This window comes from Leptonychotes weddellii, chromosome 4, assembly GCF_054177405.1.
Source record: "Leptonychotes weddellii isolate Sample4059 chromosome 4, ASM5417740v2, whole genome shotgun sequence".
Lineage (NCBI taxonomy): Eukaryota > Metazoa > Chordata > Mammalia > Carnivora > Phocidae > Leptonychotes > Leptonychotes weddellii.
The window spans coordinates 102145629-102164218 of record NC_138372.1 but is presented as its reverse complement, the minus strand read 5'-3'; the positions used below and the strand labels follow the sequence as shown (position 1 = coordinate 102164218).

Genomic DNA, 18590 nt, shown 5'->3' with positions numbered 1-18590 from the left:
TTGTGCGTGTGTGCAGCTCTGTTTTTCGTTAATGCAAAGTCATTAGAAATGCAGGAACTCTTCTGACTTGTTGCTTTCATGATGCCAGTTTCAGTAAATAATGGTTTCTTGAAACAAAAATAACTTAAGAGGCATCTGGAGGGTGTTCTCGCTGCAGGAGCATTAATACTGCCTGACTTCTTAGGCTTCTTTTGTAAGCAGAAAACATCAGTACACAATGGGTAAGAAAAATCAAAGAGAAAAAGAAAGGATGAATTTGACACAAGATTCTAAGAGAACTGGAAATTACATTGTGAATTAAATAATACAATCTTTATTTAAGCTTTGACATTTTTCCATGTCTTATTTTTTAAAAGTAAGAGTATTTCTCAATGAGGTAATGTGTTCTTAAAAAAGTGAAAAATATATTTTGTGTCAATTTTTTAACCTGAGTATATTGTTATTGTTATAGTAGAACAAGAAAAGGTTGCTGGAAGCTAAAATAGTTGCTCACCATGTTTAAGAGCTAGTCAGTAAAAGGAGCCCCATGGTTAGACATATTTTGGTAAATTTTTGAGCTACAAAGAGGAAAAAATTCTTCAATCTTTTACAAAGGAAAAAAAGTTTATTTTTAAGAAATTCAGCATCAGCATGACTTCTTTGATAAAACAAAATGCCAGAAGACCATGAAGCAGAATTTTGAGAAAGATAATACAAGGGCTTAGAAAACATATTTCCTTTTTCTTTTCTTAAAAATTGCCTCTACTATGTATTATTGACACAGATAAGTCTCAAAAGCATACTGAGAAAAAAAAATCAAAGAAGTTAAACATTGAAACAGTTAAAGTTTGCTGTGTACCTTTTTTTTTTTTAAAGATTTTATTTATTTATTCATGAGAGACAGACAAAGAGAGAAAAAGAGAGGCAGAGGGAGAAGCAGGCTCACTGCGGAGCAAGGAGCCCAAGCGAGACTCGATCCCAGGACCCTTGGGATGATGACCTGAGCTGAAAGCAGACGCTTAACCGACTGAACCACCCAGGTGCCCTGTGTACCTTTTTTTTTTTTTTTTAAGATTTTGTTTATTTATTTGAGACAGAGGGGCGGGGAGGGGGAGAGGGGAGAGAGAATTCCAAGCAGACTCCACGCTGAGCATGGAGCCCGACTTGGGGCTCGATCCCACAATCCTGAGACCATGACCGGAACCCAAATCAACAGTTAGATGCTTCACCAACTGAGCCACCCAAGTGCCCCACAATTTTTTTTTCCCTCCAGCACATGCATTTAAATGCTGTGTGGTATTGCATTGTATAACTACACTGCAATATATTTATCCATTCTCTGTTCATGAACTTTAGAGATATTTCAATTTTTCTCAATCAGATTAATGCTTCAGTGAATCCTCTCATACAGGTCTCTTTTTGCCTATGTGCAAGAGGTTTTTTTAGGGTAGAGTATTATATTTAGAAGGCTATATATTTAGCTTTCACATATCCGATCCTTGTTGGTAGGAGCACAAGTGGATTATGTTTTGTTTCATTTCATTTGTTTATTTTTCTTTTGGTTATTATATTCTTATAAGTTCTTTTTTTATATGTTCTAGGTTTATGTTGTTTGCTACATGCCTTGTAACTATCTTCTCCCAGTATGTTCTATCTGTTCATTTTATTTCTGATCTTTTGTTAAACACATTTTAAAAAGTTTTATTCAGATATAATTTGCACGCCATAAACTCACAAATTAAATGGTACAAGTCAACGGTTTTAGTTTATTCATACAATTGTGCAACCATCACCATGATTTTAGAACAGTTTATCACTGCAAAATGAAACTGTACACATCAGCACCCATTTCCCCTAGGCCTAGGGAACTGCTAATCTACTTTCTGTCTCTGTGAATTTATCTGTTCTAGACATTTCACATAAATGGAATCATACAGTATATGTTCTTTGGTGTCTGTCTCCTTTCACTTAGCATCATCTTTTCAAAGTTCATCTATGTTTTAGCAGTTTCAATACTTCACACCTTTTATGGTCAAATCATATTCCACTGTATGGATATACCACATTTTGTTTTTCCATTCATTAGTTGATAGACATTTGGGTTGCTTCTACTTTTTGGCTAGTATTAATCACACTGCTATAAATATTCATGTATAAGTCTTTATGTAGAATATGTTTCTATTTCTCGTTAGACACATTTTTATATTTTAATTCAGTCAGATTTATGAATCTTTTTAAAAAGTAGTTCTTCCCAATACCAAGATCAGAAAGATATATCCTGTATTTTATTCTTGGCTTACCCACATTTAGGGCTTTAAACCATCTGGAATTATCTTGTTTTTTTTTTGTTTTTTGGGTTTTTTTTTTGTAGGGAGAGATTGGGTTTTGCATGAGCTGCAATATAGGAATAGAAGTATTTTTGTGGATTTGGATACCAGGTAGGGTGACCAATTTTCCTGGTTTGCCCGGAACTCATGGGCTTTCTGGGGCATAGGACTTTTCAGTGCTAAAACCAAGACAGTCCCAGGCAGCTGGGATGAGCTGGTCACCCTAATACCAAGTATCTTGGTATTTATAAAATAGTTCATTCTCTCTTTTGTTAAAATCACTTTTGTCCTATATTGATAGTTCTCTATATTTCTTTCTTTCTTTTTTTTAGTTCTCTATATTTCTTTTACTGTCTTCCATCGATGTGGAAACTGTCTGTTATACTTCTGACTAATCAAGAATACCATTAATTTGGAAAGAAAATGTAATTTTTTTCCCTAAGGAAGTCTGAAGTTACCTCATTTGGTTACAATGTTGGATTCTTTTTAAAATTAAATATGTTTTATATTTGATCAGTTTGTGTCCATGATTGTTACTTGTTTCCCATGACGTGTCCTCTGGGTTCACTTTTTCTTCCTGAAGTACACCCTTTCTTGTTCTTTTAGGGTAGGTCTGAAGACCGTTAGCTCTCTTGGCCTTTGTATGTCTGAAAATGTCTTGTTTTACCCCCCACTCTTGAATTATAGTTTGACTAAGTTTCCATTACTTTTCTCCAGTTCTTTGAAGACATTTCTCTATTGTATTCTTTTAATTGAAGCATAATGAACATACAGTGTTGTATGAGTTTCAGTGTACAATGTAACAATTCAACACTGTTTCTCATTGCTCTATTGTCTGTTAAGTACACACACAATATGTGCTGCAGGAGTGTTGGCTATGATGATGATGATGTCTAAGCACAGCTCCGTAATTTATTCACCCTAGCTGGTGCCAATAGAAGGAGCCTGCTCTGGAAACGGCAGGCCACCATCTGCTATGCTCACTCATGCCATCAGTGCTGTACATTGTTCAGGCCACCATCTCGGCCTCCTGTGTCCCTCTGAGGCAACAGAGAAGGGAGGGTGACGGGGTCAACAGGAGTCTCCCCGCACCAGGATATCTCTGCCCAACTCTCACACAATCATCTCTAATTACCTCACTGAAACTGATTAGTGGAGTGAAAGACTGGAAGAGGGGCTGAAATGAAACCCCGTCACCGCTGGTGAGTATCCTCCCGGTCTAGGGAGGGTCCTGGACACCCACGTGTGTACGGTGTGCAAACATGGGCCTCTCCTCCGGTTTCCTGCCGAGTCCTTTAGATGCCTACTTGGGGCTGAAGCCTTGCGGGAGCGCCAGACTGCTTGGCTCCCACGTCCCTCATATTCCCACTTTCCGTCTGGGGTTTTGCTTTGAACAGGCCAAGCACCCACCATCATGACTCCAGCAGGCCTCAGAGTGTGGTATTGCTGGGTCCCATCCACCGGATGGGAACTTCTTGGAAGTTAACACTAGCTCAAATCAAGCAAGAGACCAAATTTTCCTGGACATTTAATATCAGCCTCCACCTGCTTCACCCCAATTCTAACAGTCCTGTCACTGTTTTTGATAGCTGTGCTATCACTTGGTCATGTTCTCTTCTGGGGAGTGAGGGCTTGGTCCAACTTGTGGTCAAGACTACATAAACATACAATAATTTAGTTGCCTACAGTTAGGCACACATTTAGTGGGCATAAGCACTTCTTGTAGCCAAGATTTCAGAAATGCCACCTAACGTTCCTATGATTTCTAGGTGTAAACTCTATACAATTTCTCCAGACCTTTGACAGTGACTCAAATGGTCAAGGATATTTTCCATTCAAGTTGTGTATCTCTCTTTTGAAGCAAAGATTGTGTATCTTACTGTACCAGTAAGTTAGCCTACATTTTTATATTCTTTTGTTAAGCATATATTTTGACATTTCTCTTTATGAAAACATGACATTCATGAAAGAAAAGCAGAAGATAAAATCCAGGCACCCTCTACTTAACCTTAACCTTTAAGACCCACCTTAAATTCTAACTCCTCTACAAAGCCTTTATTACCAAGTAGATTGCCTTGAGTTCACTCCTTTCTAACCATCTAGTTATTGTTTCTGCCCAAATATTAATATTTGATCACCAGCGGCCTTAGACTATTCTTTAGTTGTTTAACACACTAACCTGATTTCAGGGATTTGAATAGAAATCCCTTGAGCTGGAATACAGAGCCCCTTTGTGTGTGTGTGTGTGTGTGTATGTGTGTGTTTGTTGTTGTCCTTCACAGATCCCAAATCAGTGTCAGGCATATAGTAGTTGTTTCAAAACATGTATGGGAGCACCTGGGTGGCTCAGTCAGTTAAGCGTCCAACTCGTGCTTTCGGCTCAGGTCATGATCTCAGGGTCGTGAGTCTGAGCCCCACATTGGACTCCACACTTAGTATGGAGTCTGCTTGAGATTCTCTCTCCCTCTCCCTCTGCCCCTCCCACTCGTGCTCGCTCCCTCTCTCAAATAAATATTAAAAAAATAACACCAAAATTGCCTAGAGAGTTAATCATAAGCTGGCACTACTCAGGGACACCCATGTGCCCGTCAGGAGGGCATGACGGAAAAGGCCCGACCTTACCAGGAACAGCTGCAGCAGCAGCACCAGCAGAAGCAGCAGGTGTTGGACCCGCGGTCCCCCGCCCCGGGCTGGCCTGGCGTGGAGTCCGTGGTCTCCTGGGCTGCAGGCATCTGCCGTTTCCGCATCTCCGTCCGCTCAGATCGCATGGGCTGCAACCGTGCAAGCAAAAGGGGGGCCAGTTACCACCACACAAGGCCAGAGAGTCAGTTGTCTGGACAGCGCGCTGAACAGATGCAATTATGACTCTCTCCAGGTCATTTCTGAGAATTCTGGCAAAATTTGGTGCTTATCATCCCTTTCTAGAGCCAACGTTTCCTGTCTAGCATCTGCCAATCACTGTGAATAAAAGGACGAATGGCGGAGTCCCTGCTCTAAGGCGCTTCCAGGTCAGGAGAGGACTCAGACAAACACTGACATCACCTATGGGAAGCCATGGCGGTGACAGCTACGATGAGGGCATTTTGCAGCCCTGATGTCCCCTCTGGGCTGAACTGCCAGGGAGCAGTCCCAGGTGACAGTTGAGTTAGGGATGCCCACAAGGCATGACTGTGTGAGCACTGTGGGCCAGAGCATACATGTGGGAGGAAGCCAGGCCAACATGGCAGGCATGTTAACAAGGCAGTAAGAGGAAACGTCCCAAGAAGGAGGACAGAAGTCCTGGGAGGCTGTCGGGTTCTGAGACCCCACTAACTAACAGGTCCAAGTCTTAACTAGCTGTGAAACCTTGAAGAAGTTATGCTGCTCCAATATGTGCAAAGCACCCAGACCCCCACCTGCTACTTAGTGTTGCTCAATTATTCCCAGGAAGCAAGGGAGGGCTGGGGACCCTGGCCTGCTCTGACCTGTCCTGCCATCTGCAGAGACAGTCCCCTTGGCCTGTCCCAGTGGACCGCAAGCCATTGCAAACAAGGTCTACGCCCTTCAACCTCCCCTTTTTCTGAAGACCATGAGAATGGCTAAAGGAGAGAAGCATAAAAGCAACGTAAGAACAAGAAATTGCCGAGTGCACTTTTCTATTTGATGCTGTGATTCAAATGTTGATGAAGTAAAAGCAAAAAATACCAAAGCTACATTAAAGAACCTTAAATAGGACTTTGGGATTAAATTCTGGATGTGTTCTTCTATTCCAGCAGTAGATTTAGCTCTTCCTACTATTGCCAATTCTTATATTCTATTGGACTTTTTGAAAGATTTTATTTGTCAGAGGGAGAGATAGAGAGCACGAGCAGGGGTGGGGGTGGGGGGGAGCGGCAGGCAGAGGGAGAAGCAGGCTCCTTGTTGAGCAGGGAGCCCGATGTGGGAGTTGATCCCAGGACCCTAGGATCATGACCTGAGCCGAAGGCAGACATGTAACTGAGCCACCCAGGTGCCCCTGGACTTTGTTTTAATGATTATAGTTTTAGTATATGTTTTTATATTGGGTAGGTGAAGTTCTCTTCACAAGTTTTAAAAAAGAATTGTTTTTGGCCGTTCATGTCTGTTTTCTCCTCCAGTTAAATTTTGGAATCAGCTTTTCTAGGTCCAGAAATACCACGCTGGGATTTCGAGTAGGACCACATTGAATTTATAGGTCTGTTTATGAGAAATGACATCCGTTTGAGTACCTGCCAAATCAGGATGAATCCTCTGGAGTAGCCCTTTATCCAGGATGTAGCTCCAAGAGTGCAAGAGAGACGCAGTCAAGTGTTTAGCGTCCTTTCCTCCACAGCCGGAACAATGCTCACAACTCCGGTCCACAGTGCCCAGCCGGAGCAGTCCAGGATGCCCGCACTGAGGCGGCTCACTTGTTCAAAGGGTGGAGACAGACATCTGTCCAGCTCATGCCGTGGGGAGACAAGCCCCCTTTAATGCCCCTGGGGTGGAAACCTGGGGCTCCTCCAGGCATCTGCGCCATTGCAGCAGAGACACGATGGTTTCCCTTCATTCAGGACACTGAGGGGCAAGGATGAGCCAGCACAGCCTCCAAACGAAGGTGCCAGGAGCAGGAGATGCCCCAAGCAATTATTTTCTAAGAGCTACTGATGCAACTGGTCTCTTTCACAAGAAAAAAAAATCCCAATAGCTTCCCAGAAGGAAGGACTGTGACATGGTAACATCAGCGGGTTTCAAGGGACTACTTTTCCAACATCTTTGCAACACTGGGTCTTCCCAATCAGTACATGAAATACGTGTTCATTGAGAGCCTCTCTTCGGTAGATTTTGAAGACTTTCCTCAAACAGGTCTTGCACATTTTTGATAGGTTTATTTCTGAGTATTTTATGGATCCGTTTTTGCATTGTAAATACTTCCCCACTTCAAGTTTCTAAGTAGTTATTTTGGTGCATAGGAAGGCTAAGGGTACTCTATCTGGCCTCCCCGCTGACTTCTCTCATTAATTCTAGTAGTCTTTCTACTGATCCTCTTGGGTTTTCTAGGCTGATGATCATATGGTCTATAAATAGTCACACTTGTCGGTTTACTTTCTGTACCTTTCCAAGTCCAAGATGCTTCCTCGCCTTGGTCTTATTTCATTGGCCAGGAAGATCTGTAAATACTGAAAAGTAGCAGTACTTGTAGGTACCTTTGACTTCTTCATGACTTTAATGAGAAGACTGATGGCACTTTGCCCATATGTGTAATGTGTGCTGGAGGTTTCTGGAAGAAGACAGTTTTATGGAGTTAAGCATATTTTCTTTCTTTTTTTTTTTTTAAAGATTTTATTTATTTATTCATGAGAGACAGAGAGAGAGACAGAGGCAGAGGGAGAAGCAGGCTCCCAAGGAGCAGGGAGCCCGATGCGGGACTCGATCCCAGGACCCTGGGATCATGACCTGAGCCGAAGGCAGACGCTTAACCGACTGAGCCACCCAGGCGTCCCAAGCATATTTTCTTCTATTAGTTACATAGTACAAAATAAGTTGTGCCTGCTTATCTTATTATTTATTTATTTTACCAAGAGATAGAGAGTGTGAGTGGGGGGGAGGGGCAAGAGGAGCAGGAGAAAGACTCTCAAGCTGACTCGAGCTCAGCGTGGTGTCCACTGCAGGGCTCAATCCCAGGACACCAAGATCATGACCTGAGCGAAACCAAGAGTCAGCTGCCCAACTGACTGAGCCACCCAGGCGCCACCTGCCCCCTCCTGCGTATCTTATTAGTTAACACATTTTATTTGCTTGTACACACCTCATGTTTGTAAATCCTGGGAAGACTTAATGATTTAGTGAGCAAACTCCTCTGAGAGAACATCGTAGGGTTGCTCATGACTAAAGACAGCCTTCAGAAATCAAAGGCAAATGACATCCAAGTCTCTTCTTACACATTTTAAAACAGCTCTATTAAGGTGGAACAAACATATAGTCTGCACATACTGTTTAGAGGGCATAATTTGATAAGTTTTGGCACGCACAGACCTGTGAAACTACCACTACAATCATGACCGCATTATCCACCGCAAGCGTCCTCACACCCCTGAGGACTCCCTCCCGCAGGCCCCCCTCATCCGCTCCTGCCTGTTCTCAACAATCACTGATCTACTTTCTCCCACCATCTGTTAATTTGCATTTTTTAAGAATTTTATACAAACGGAATCTTCTTTGGCTGGCTTCCTTTACTCAGCCTGATTATTTCACGATGGTTATGTATATCAATCATTCATTCCTTTTTTAAAAATTTCTGAGTATTCCATTGTCTAGATGTACACAATTTGCTTATCCATGCACCTATTGCAGGCCTTACACCTTACTGACGGTTCCTGAAAGGATTATATATATATATAAGGCATTGTCTTCTTTTGAACACGGAAGTCTTTTATCAGACAAGATGAGAGGTGCACGTGACTGACATTGTATCAAAATTTACAGCACTGTATACAGTTGTAATGTTTCTAGTTTGTTCTTCCACAGTGAATAATGCTGGATGATTATGTTCTTTTCATATTTCTTGGACTAGTCATGGTTGTTAAGTATTTTCCTCACTTACAATTCTTACTTTCTTTTCTCAGTGTTCCATGTTTCAGTTCATCTTCATAGAGTTTCAACTCAGCTTCATAATCTATTTAATTTTTCCTCTAACATTAGAATTTCTTGTATGGTTTCTTGGAAACCTTACACGTGGTTTAGTAACGCTGACATCTTCAATCATTTAGAACTTTGGATAAACAAGAAATGTATGCTATTCCTATAAAATCTCCGAGCAACCTATCTCCTCTCAGTGCTAAAATTTCTAATGAATAACAATGGTTTTCACTCAATTACTAGGTGCTGGAATGTTCAGTGGAGGGTAGTTAGTCTTGACGATTTATGCCCTGCTGAGCCATGGTGGAATAGGAGAGTGTGAGAAAAGGCAAAAAGTGATAATAAAATCTGAATATTAAATATTAGCAAAATATTGATATTGTTGGATTGTGTCATTAACACATGGACTTTGTTATACCTTCCTCTCTACAAAAAAAATTTTTTTTGATAGCAAGGATGCAAGCTGGGGGGAGGGAGAGGGAGAGAGAATCTTAAGCCCAACCCCGGGCTCCATCTCACAACCCTGAGATCATGCCCTGAGCTGAAATCAAGAGTTAGATGTTTAACTGATTGAGCCACCCAGGCGTCCCCTTCCTCTGTACACTTAAGTATGTTTGAAAATTTTCTTTAAGTTTTTAAAATGTTGAATTCTATCAGTTAAAAAATCTATTGAGAATATGAATCTATTAAGAATATGAATTTTCCCCTTTGAATAGTGAATGAAGTAAATGAGATTAATGAATGTCTTGATTTTGAATCAACTTTACCTTACTAAGTAAACTCTTCTTGGGTCTAAAAGATGGTTATTCTTTTATTATACCGCTGAGATTGATAAGGAGTTTTAAAAAACCAATCAATCTTTTTTTAAGATTAAAGACTTAATTAATTTATGTGCGCGAGGTTGGGGGGGAGGGGCAGGGAAGGAGAAGGAGGGAGAGAATCTGAAGCAGACTCCATGGCGCCGACGTGGGGCTTGATCTCACGACCCGGGGATCACGACTTGAGCAGAAACCAAGAGCTGGATGCCCTACTGACTAAGCCACCCAGGCACCCCTATCTATCTTTATTAGGAAATTATTTTTGTCCGTCGTGAAGATTTGCAGAATTTGCCTGTAAAATTACTGAAATCTCTCAAGAGTGGCTTGTTGACTATATTTTCAATTTCTTCTTTCATTTCTGTTTTTTCATTTTCTTCCTTTCTTTGAGTCAATATATTTTTCATCTCCTGTAAAAAATCCATCCATTTCATCTAGTTTGCAAATTTACTGAAACTCATTATTAATAGTCATCTTACCACTGTCAGAATGCGATGCTTTAAGTTACTGCCTGCTTGTTTGAAAGACAAAAGTGTAATTGCTTCTGGGAGAGTTGTATATTTAGGGTCATAAAATATTTGTAGAGACTTAATTTTTCAACGTGATAGCTGATTAATATGAGGCCTAAAAACATGTATTATAAAGACTTTATTTATTTGTCAGAGAGAGAGCAAGTGCACAAGCAGGGGGAGCTGCAGAGGGAGGGGGAGAAGCAGATTCCCTGCTGAGCAAGGAGCCCGATGTGGGGCTTAATCCCAGGACCCTGGTATCATGACCTGAGCCGAAGGCAGACGCTTAACCGACTGAGCCACCCAGGCGTCCCTAAAAACATATACTGAATGAATGCTACCTATTTACAAGATTTTTTAAATATACCATTGGTATGTATTAGCTCAGCTAGTCCTTTCTGACACTGGCATATGATCTGATTAGCCGAACTAGCTTCATGTATCTTTTTTCCTTTGCCTTTACTGTATCTGTGGGAGAACTCTGTACACATTTCATTTCCATTAATTCTCTCTAAATACCATGGAGTCAGTGCTTCTTTATCTTTGCTATTGTTTTCCTCTTTAGGCATGTATATGGCATGGACTGCTGGGCATCATTTCAGTGCGTGTTGGGATGTCACAGGCATAATGCCCCAGTGACTGCCTGCCTTTGTTTGAGAAGTTCTATGAATACAAAACCAATGTCAGTGACCTCAGAGGCTTTATTCTATAATTTATGGCATTTAAAGAGCAGCCTGAGGAAATGGGAATAACCTAGGTTGACAATTTATTAAATAGTCAGATCTTAACCAAAAGATAATTCTACTCAAACATGGCTTTTCCCAATTCCTAGGAACCTGGCATTTAAGAGAATTCTTTCAAAGTTCAAGCAAAAGCCAAGGCAAACTCTTAATCTTGATCATACGCTTTTAGTAATTTGGAATCAAAAGTAGTATCTTGTTAGAAAAAAATATAACCTGACCTTAATTAGCGCAGAAAAGTTATTTCTGGTAAACTTAAACTTGGTGCTTGGATGATCATCCACAGCTGTTTATTTTCATTATAGTTTCCAACCTCTGAAAACAGCCATTTTTGAATTACACATTGGGAATATGATGACACATCAACTACTGTATGAAAAAAAACCTTCCTTCTTAAGGCCTAAGACCTGTTAGAATCATAGACAAGGGTACAGACTCATAGACAAGATGCCAATGAAGGAGAACCAAGAACCTTAGAGGGCATAAATTCAGAACCATCCTCAGCAATTCTTAGAAGATGATCCTACCATCAGGGGACAGTTCAGGGCCCTGAAAGTTAAAACAATGTATAAGGAAACTAGAGAGGCCAACTTCCCATGAAGGCAACCCAAATTTCAACTCCATCTATACAGCCTCTGAGTTCCTTTTTCTTTAACACACCTTGGCTTTCGAAGTATTTTCCCATTGGGCAGTTCTCCATTGTGGATCATGAGTGTATGAAAATTAATAAAGGGAAACCTCACTAAAATGGAGTCGGGAGACCAGAAGGAGGAGCTCTCACCCCTTACCAGTTGATGTCAATTACAGGAAGAATTGCCAATTACACACCCCAACTGAAGAATCCCCAACAGGAAAGAATCATCAATTACAGGCCACAACAGGAAAAGATACACATTGCATCTCCTCCAAGAAATCAACTACCCCAGCAACCCAACCAATGAGAAACCCTCATCACCCTGAACTCTTGCTTTTCTCAAATGGACATTTTTTTCCAAAACAGCCCCTCCCTTAGCTTCCTCCTTCTCCATACAACAACATTCCTCTCCTTTGTTGGGGACTAGCCTACAGTTTTTTTTGCCATGGCTTGCCTGTCCTAAATTGTAATTCTCTGCTATTCTTGAATAAACCTGTTTTTGCTGGTAAAATAACTTATTTTTATCACTGTAAATTTCATGAACTTCTGTTTTCATTTCCATTATTCTTTATTTATCTTTCTCGAAAACTCCTTTGTTAGCTTTCTCCCTCACCTCTGGCACTAAATTCTTAGTTGATTTATTTTCCATCATTGCTGTTTTCTCATTAATGCATCTTGGGCTACACATTTTTATCCAATTACTGCTTTGATCATAACTATGAGTTTTGATATGTGGCACTACTGTTTAATCCAAAGAACTCAGATCAAATGTAAGCTCAGATTTCTTTTTATCCAAGGTTTTTCAGAAGTTTATTTTTAATTTCTTGACTAGCCTGTCATTAGCTTATATATATTTTTGCACTGATTAGAAAATGTGGCCCCTATGACTTTCCCACTTTTGAATATATTGAGATTTGGGGGTAACTTTCAAGGTTTAAAAGGATGTAGCTTTGCTTACCTTTAGTTTTATGTTTTCCAGAATGTCGTATAAATGAAATCCTACAGTAGGTAGCCACCTCTAGAATTTTCCATTCATTTTCTGGGATCATGATGTCATTGGGATGCAAGAACCCATTAGCCTGGTCACTTGCCTCACAGTGGAATCATTACCTCCCAGACCAGTGGGGTCTCTCTGATTCTTTAAATATTTTGGAAAGATTCTTTAAATTGTAATACAGATAAGAAGGCTGTCGACACATTTAAAACATCAAATGTTTCGCAAGAAAGATGGTTTATGAGTGGGAGGAATTGTTATGCAGCCCTCTCATCTGAGATAAGGAAGAGTGGGAATGGGGTGGGCACAGAGCACAGGACGCCTTGCATCCTCACTACCCAGGAGCTCAGTCATTCCCACACCTTCCTTACCAGATGTTGCAGAAGTAACCGATTTGTGTTTTGCCCTTCCTCGGTTTTCACAATGAAGGAGTTACAAATGAAGTCCAGCCGGGGTGGGAGGTGAAGGCCGAAAACTATTTCTGGTACTCTGTAGCTTTAGTAACTCCAAATATACCGACTCTCTAGGCTGACTACAAATTGAGCGTGAGACCCTGAGCGTGAAGCTTCCTCTTGCACTACAATGGCGCACGCAAATTGTCCCTTCTTTCCCGTCATGCCCTGTAGCTCTCTCACCCTGTTCAAATGATTGGGTCTGTACCAGGAACAACGCTCCCTCCCTCGGAGCCACTTCTGTTCATCTGCCTTGCACTGCTTGCTGACCTCTCACTGCCAGTGGTGCCGAGCCCCATCAAAAGAGCGGTGGTGATACTCCAGGAATATTCTCTGTGCTGCAGCCTCAAGAGACACTCTCGTTTCCTTGTTCTGCAGTAACACTGCTGAGTATTTCACAGCATTTCTCCTAATTTTACCCTGATTTCGATCTTCCTGCCATTTAAGTTTCCCCAGCCTGGAAAAGCTTTTCCTAACATTATTTTGCCCTGGATGCACGATGAGTTTTCACAGATGCCACCTGTAGGTCTATATTCTACATTCTCCTCCACACTGCCACAGGGCAAGCACACCCAGGGTGTGCTCAGCAGCCACGTGGCAGACGGCTGAGTGTGAGCCTCCTGTAGGTGCTGCACACGTTTGTTCTTCAAGTTGGGCGCTCACTGGCCCGGGGCAGTGGAGGAAGCTAGGATCCAGGCCCCTCTCAGATGGCGCCTAACTTCTGAAGAACTGGAAGAATTCAAGTGACCAGGCTGGGGAAATGGAAGTGTTCAAAGTCCTTACACAAGTTAGAGGGAGGTGCAAATTGGGTGTGATCAGCACTGGGCTTCCAGGACCTGAAGGGGGTTGCTTCTGAGGGTGTTTGGCTTTGAGGCTGGTTAACCCACAGGATGTCTCTCTCATTCAAGAATCTATGCCATGAAGCTTGAAAAACAGACCAACTGAAATCAGCAGGGCCCATCCATTCACTCCTGAACGCTCCCTGGGTTCAGCTACTTAGTCCGAAGACACCAACATGTGAACGAAGCTTTCTCTGAGTCACAGAGTCCAAGCGTTAATACCAGATCACCTGATGCTAATTAAGTCACAACCAAGCCCACTGCCTGTCCAAGGCTTCTGCCTGTTACTCTTAGCTGCTGGGAAATAAGCTGAACCCAGGTCAACAGTGATGTTTCCATTTTGTTTAGCTGGATCCTGAAATAAAACCATTTCAAGTTTGAGGGAATGTTGGCACATTACCCTGTGGTACAGTCACCACCAGAAAGAAGTCCAACTCACTCCAGCTCATGAAATATTAATGAGGAACTGGAAGTTACTTGCACTGACTTCTACATAGTCAAATGGACCAAAACTCCAATCAGAGCTGTATCTTCCACTTTATGTGACACAGAGAGCTAACAGTTCTTAGGAGCTCATGGGTTAGTGGGAGATCTTAGCTCTTCCTCTGTGCAAAACTATGAGTCTTCAAAAATTTTTGTCTTTTTATTGTCTGAATAATTTGGGGGCTATTTTAAGAAAAAGCTAGTTCATTGTTCTAGGAGGGGAAGTCAACTGAAAGCTTACTAATAACAATAGACATTTTAGAATTAGAATTACTTCCAGATGGATGCTTACACATGTCCTCACCTCTTAAAAAAATACGTATGTTACCATCTGTTTTGCAGTGTCTCTGAATGGAAATCTTTACTCTCCTGTTTAAATAGCTGCCACCAAGTTTAAGACTATAATAGTAATGTCTTTCTCTTCTTTTCTGCTGTTATTAAATGGATGTATTGTATAACTCAACTTTTATGATTGCTGATGGGAAATATTAGAAATAATAAGAGTATGATCTGAAGGGAATTAATCAATTATGCATGTTTTAACTTGTTTTCTTAATATCAACCAACAATTAAAGAACATTTTGCGAGTACTGACTGAAATCTTTATCCCGGGCTTTCCTTATCCCAAGAGACCACGGGGAATTTCTCAAGGAGAATGGAGATGGGTGCATTCCCAGTGATAACCTAGGTCAGGGGCACCTTTGTAAGTACTAAATGCGTATTAAAATCTTTTGTCTGTGGGGCTGCTTTAGGAAATCTTCAGATCATGAAGGAATGTGTCAGGCAGTCATTAACGGCTTGCTTGAGGATTTCTGCCAGCTTTTTTAGTGTTTCTCAGCAAGGAACAGCCTCTCTCACAAGAATATATGAGTGAATTGCTGCAAATTACAGAACTTAGCTTTTTCATTTTCATGGCAATCCATAACCTAACTACTAAAACAGGGAATGGCACACACATACCCCCAGAAGAGATAAAATAATGAAGAAAATGCCAAGTGTGCTGATCATATGGCGCAACCTACATTGTTGATGGGAGTTCACACTGGTACGACCCTTTGGAACACGCACACAATCCACGAAAGCTGACCATATGCACACCCTCTGACCCAGCCATTTCAGTCCCTAGTATCCACTCCCCAGAGAGGTTGCACCAAAAGCATGCATTAGGATATTCTTGGATGTACTCCACATAATCGCCTAAAACTACTCCAATGTTCCTCAATAGTAGAATGGATAAATTGTGGTATATTCATACAACGGACTATGATTCAGCAATGATTGATCTACAATTACCTCAAGATGTGGACGCATCTCACCAACAACGTTGAGTAAGAGAAGCCAGGCAAAACAGACTATCTACCGCATGGCTCCATTAAAAGAAAAATACAAGTCCTGGCAAAACTGTTGTCCACTGTTAGGAGTCAGAACAGCGCTTCACCTCAGTGAGGAGGTTTCTGGGAACCTATAATGTGCTGCTGCCACGGTGCGGGTGTGGGTGCGGGTTACAGGGCTGTGCTGAGGTGGTGAAGACGGATGAAATCATATGTGCCCTTTTCTATTTGTATGGCATGGTCTTAAAGAAAGCTAAAATGAAGACAAGGCAGGCTAGAGACATGATAATGACAGACGGGTGGAAGAGAGGTTTCTAATTATCTGGATGACTGTCACCTGCCAGGGCATCTGACGTCATGAGCCTCCCAGGGATGATGAGGCAGGGGAACAACGCGCCTGGGAAGATTTGGCAGCACCAACAGCCTGCACGCCAGCCTCCACGTGCTGGCTTGCCTCCTCTCTCCTCTTTCAGCGCTCCTTTTTGGTTTACTCTTACTGCAAGGTGTTTGCCTTGTGCTTTCAATGTTTTTGACCCTTCTGTCAGAGGGCCAGAAAGCATTATGGAGGAGGAACTTTTCAAAATGTGTAATAGTGATTGAGACGGTGTCCATTTCATACAGAAATCCTACCAAGTTCTTGGCATATAAATCTGGAGCCCAATAAGCACAATCACGGCCTTGCGAAAGATTTTTGTGTGCTCCGGCATTGTTGGATATTGTCCACAAGACACTGGGAAATGGTGGCAGGGATATGCTCTTCACATCCTTCCTGGATGCTTCGTTTCACAGTTTCTCAAATGTGGAAAATATGCCGAGTCTTTGATGATGTTGCAGGAGGATCAGGCAAAGAATGACCTGATTAGGGGGGGCGCCTGGGTGGCTCAGTGGGTTAAGTGTCTGCCTTCAGCTCAGGTCATGATCCCAGGGTCCTAGGATCAAGCCCCACGTGGGGCTCCCTGCTCAGCGGGGAGCCTGCTTCTCCCTCTGCCTGCTGCTCCCCCTGCTTGTGCTCTCTCTCTCTCAAATAAATAAATAGAATCTTAAAAAAAAAAAAAAAAAAGAATGACCGGATTATAAATCTAGGGTAAAAAGATTAAAAATATGACCATGTTGTTTGTTTTCAAAGGGTTTTCCTGCTCAACTGGTCACACATGTATTGAGCTCCAGCCAAAGCAGTCTGTGTTGCAGGTGGGGGGTGGGTGGGGGAGCTGCGGGGTGAGCCTGCCTGTCTCTGCCAAGGGCTTATGTTCTAGGCAGAGAAGCACAAAACCATGACAACAAATAGGTGAGATGCTAAAATCGTTGATACCCTATAGCATGATGAGGGGTTGTGGCCAGGGAGGGTCTCTGAGCAGGGGACACCTGAAGTGAGACCAACGATGTGGAGGCGGGTGCACACAAATGTTGAGGGGGGGGATGCTTCGAAGAAGGAACTGCAAATACAAATGATACTGGCCCGTCCCCGGAACATGCAGGAAGGGTGGTGAATGATGGAAGGGATGGAGGGCGCTGAGGACACATGAGTCAGGGAGATGAGAATGGGCTGGAGGCCTCAGAGACCAGAGAATTTCTGGAGGGGAGCACCAGAGTGAGCCAATGGATGGGTCACAGGCATGGGTTTCAGGACGAGGTTTCTGAGGAGGTGCAGTGGGTCATGGCTGACCCTACGGATGGTCACATGAGTGAGGGCAGAGGTGTGGGAGGGGAAAAGCCTTCTGGAACTGAGAAATCAAGAAGCTGAGAGACCAGAGGGGAGCACAGATCATTTACAGGGATGCTGAAGAAACAGGGAATGAAGATAGGGCCAATGCTGGAGAGGAGATGATGCCCACGTGCTAGAGTCTTCTACCTGAGGGCAGGGGCCAGAGGGTGAGCAGATGACGGAAAGGAGCAGAAGCAGAGGTTCACTCTAAGGACATGCATTTGAAAGAAGTATTTTCTTTTTTTTTAGTTGTGGTAAATTTACATAACATAAAATTTATCATTTTAACCATTTTTAAGGGTACAGTTCAGTGACGCTAAACACACTCACACTGCTCTCCAACCATCACTACCATCTGTCTCCAGAACGTTTTCATCTCCAACTGAAACTCTGAATTCATGAAACACCAACTTCCCATCCCCACCTCCCCCCAGCCCCTGACAACCACCATTCATTCTACTTTGTCTCTAAAATTATGAGTCGTCTAGGTACCTTGAATAAGTGGGACCATACAGTATTTGTCGTTTCGCGTCTGACTTATTTCACCTAGCATCATGTCTTCAAGGTTCATTCATTTTGTAGCTCGTGTCGGAACTTAAGAGTAGGGTGTTGGAGGGAAGAATGTTTTGGAAGTGGCCACAGAGACACCCACCTAACTTCTAAGAATGGAACTAAGTGGTAGAACTTCAGTGGAAAAACATCTGCAATTACCAGGGCCATGGGGGAAAGTGCTGTCTTCCGAGAGTAGCCAGATTTCAGTGAGAGAAGGAAGGGATGGTGAGACACTTGTGAAAAACTGGGGCATTCATTCTGCTGGCAGACTGAGTTCCAGAGAGCACTGTGGGCAGGAGGCAGAGGGGCGTGTGATGGAGCCAGATCACGGAGGTGCGCATCCCTGTATTGACCAGGATCAGAAGCCAAGTGGGAATACCAGGTTTATTTGGAGAAGTCCTGCAAGTCTTGGGCTGGCACTTAAAGAATAATCATTGAACAATAATGAGCAATTGAGGGGCGCCTGGGTGGCTCAGTCGGTTAAACATCTGCCTTCGGCTCAGGTCATGATCCCAGGGTCCTGGGTTGGAGTCCCACATCGGGCTCCCTGCTCAGTGGGGAGTCTGCTTCTCCCTCTGTGCTCTCCCCCACCCTCTCAAATAAATAAAATCTTAAAAA

General features: G+C 42.5%; 1 protein-coding gene across 2 annotated transcripts in view; it reads right to left on the bottom strand.

Annotated features, from left to right (window-relative positions):
• Nucleotides 1-18590, bottom strand: part of RGS20 (regulator of G protein signaling 20) — a 46224-nt gene that overhangs the window by 9357 nt on the left and 18277 nt on the right. For both annotated transcript variants that reach the window (XM_081815995.1, XM_081815996.1), the window contains exon 2: nucleotides 4929-5077. In XM_081815995.1, the coding sequence (XP_081672121.1) occupies nucleotides 4929-5077 (149 nt within the window). The remainder of the gene's footprint in view (nucleotides 1-4928; nucleotides 5078-18590) is intronic.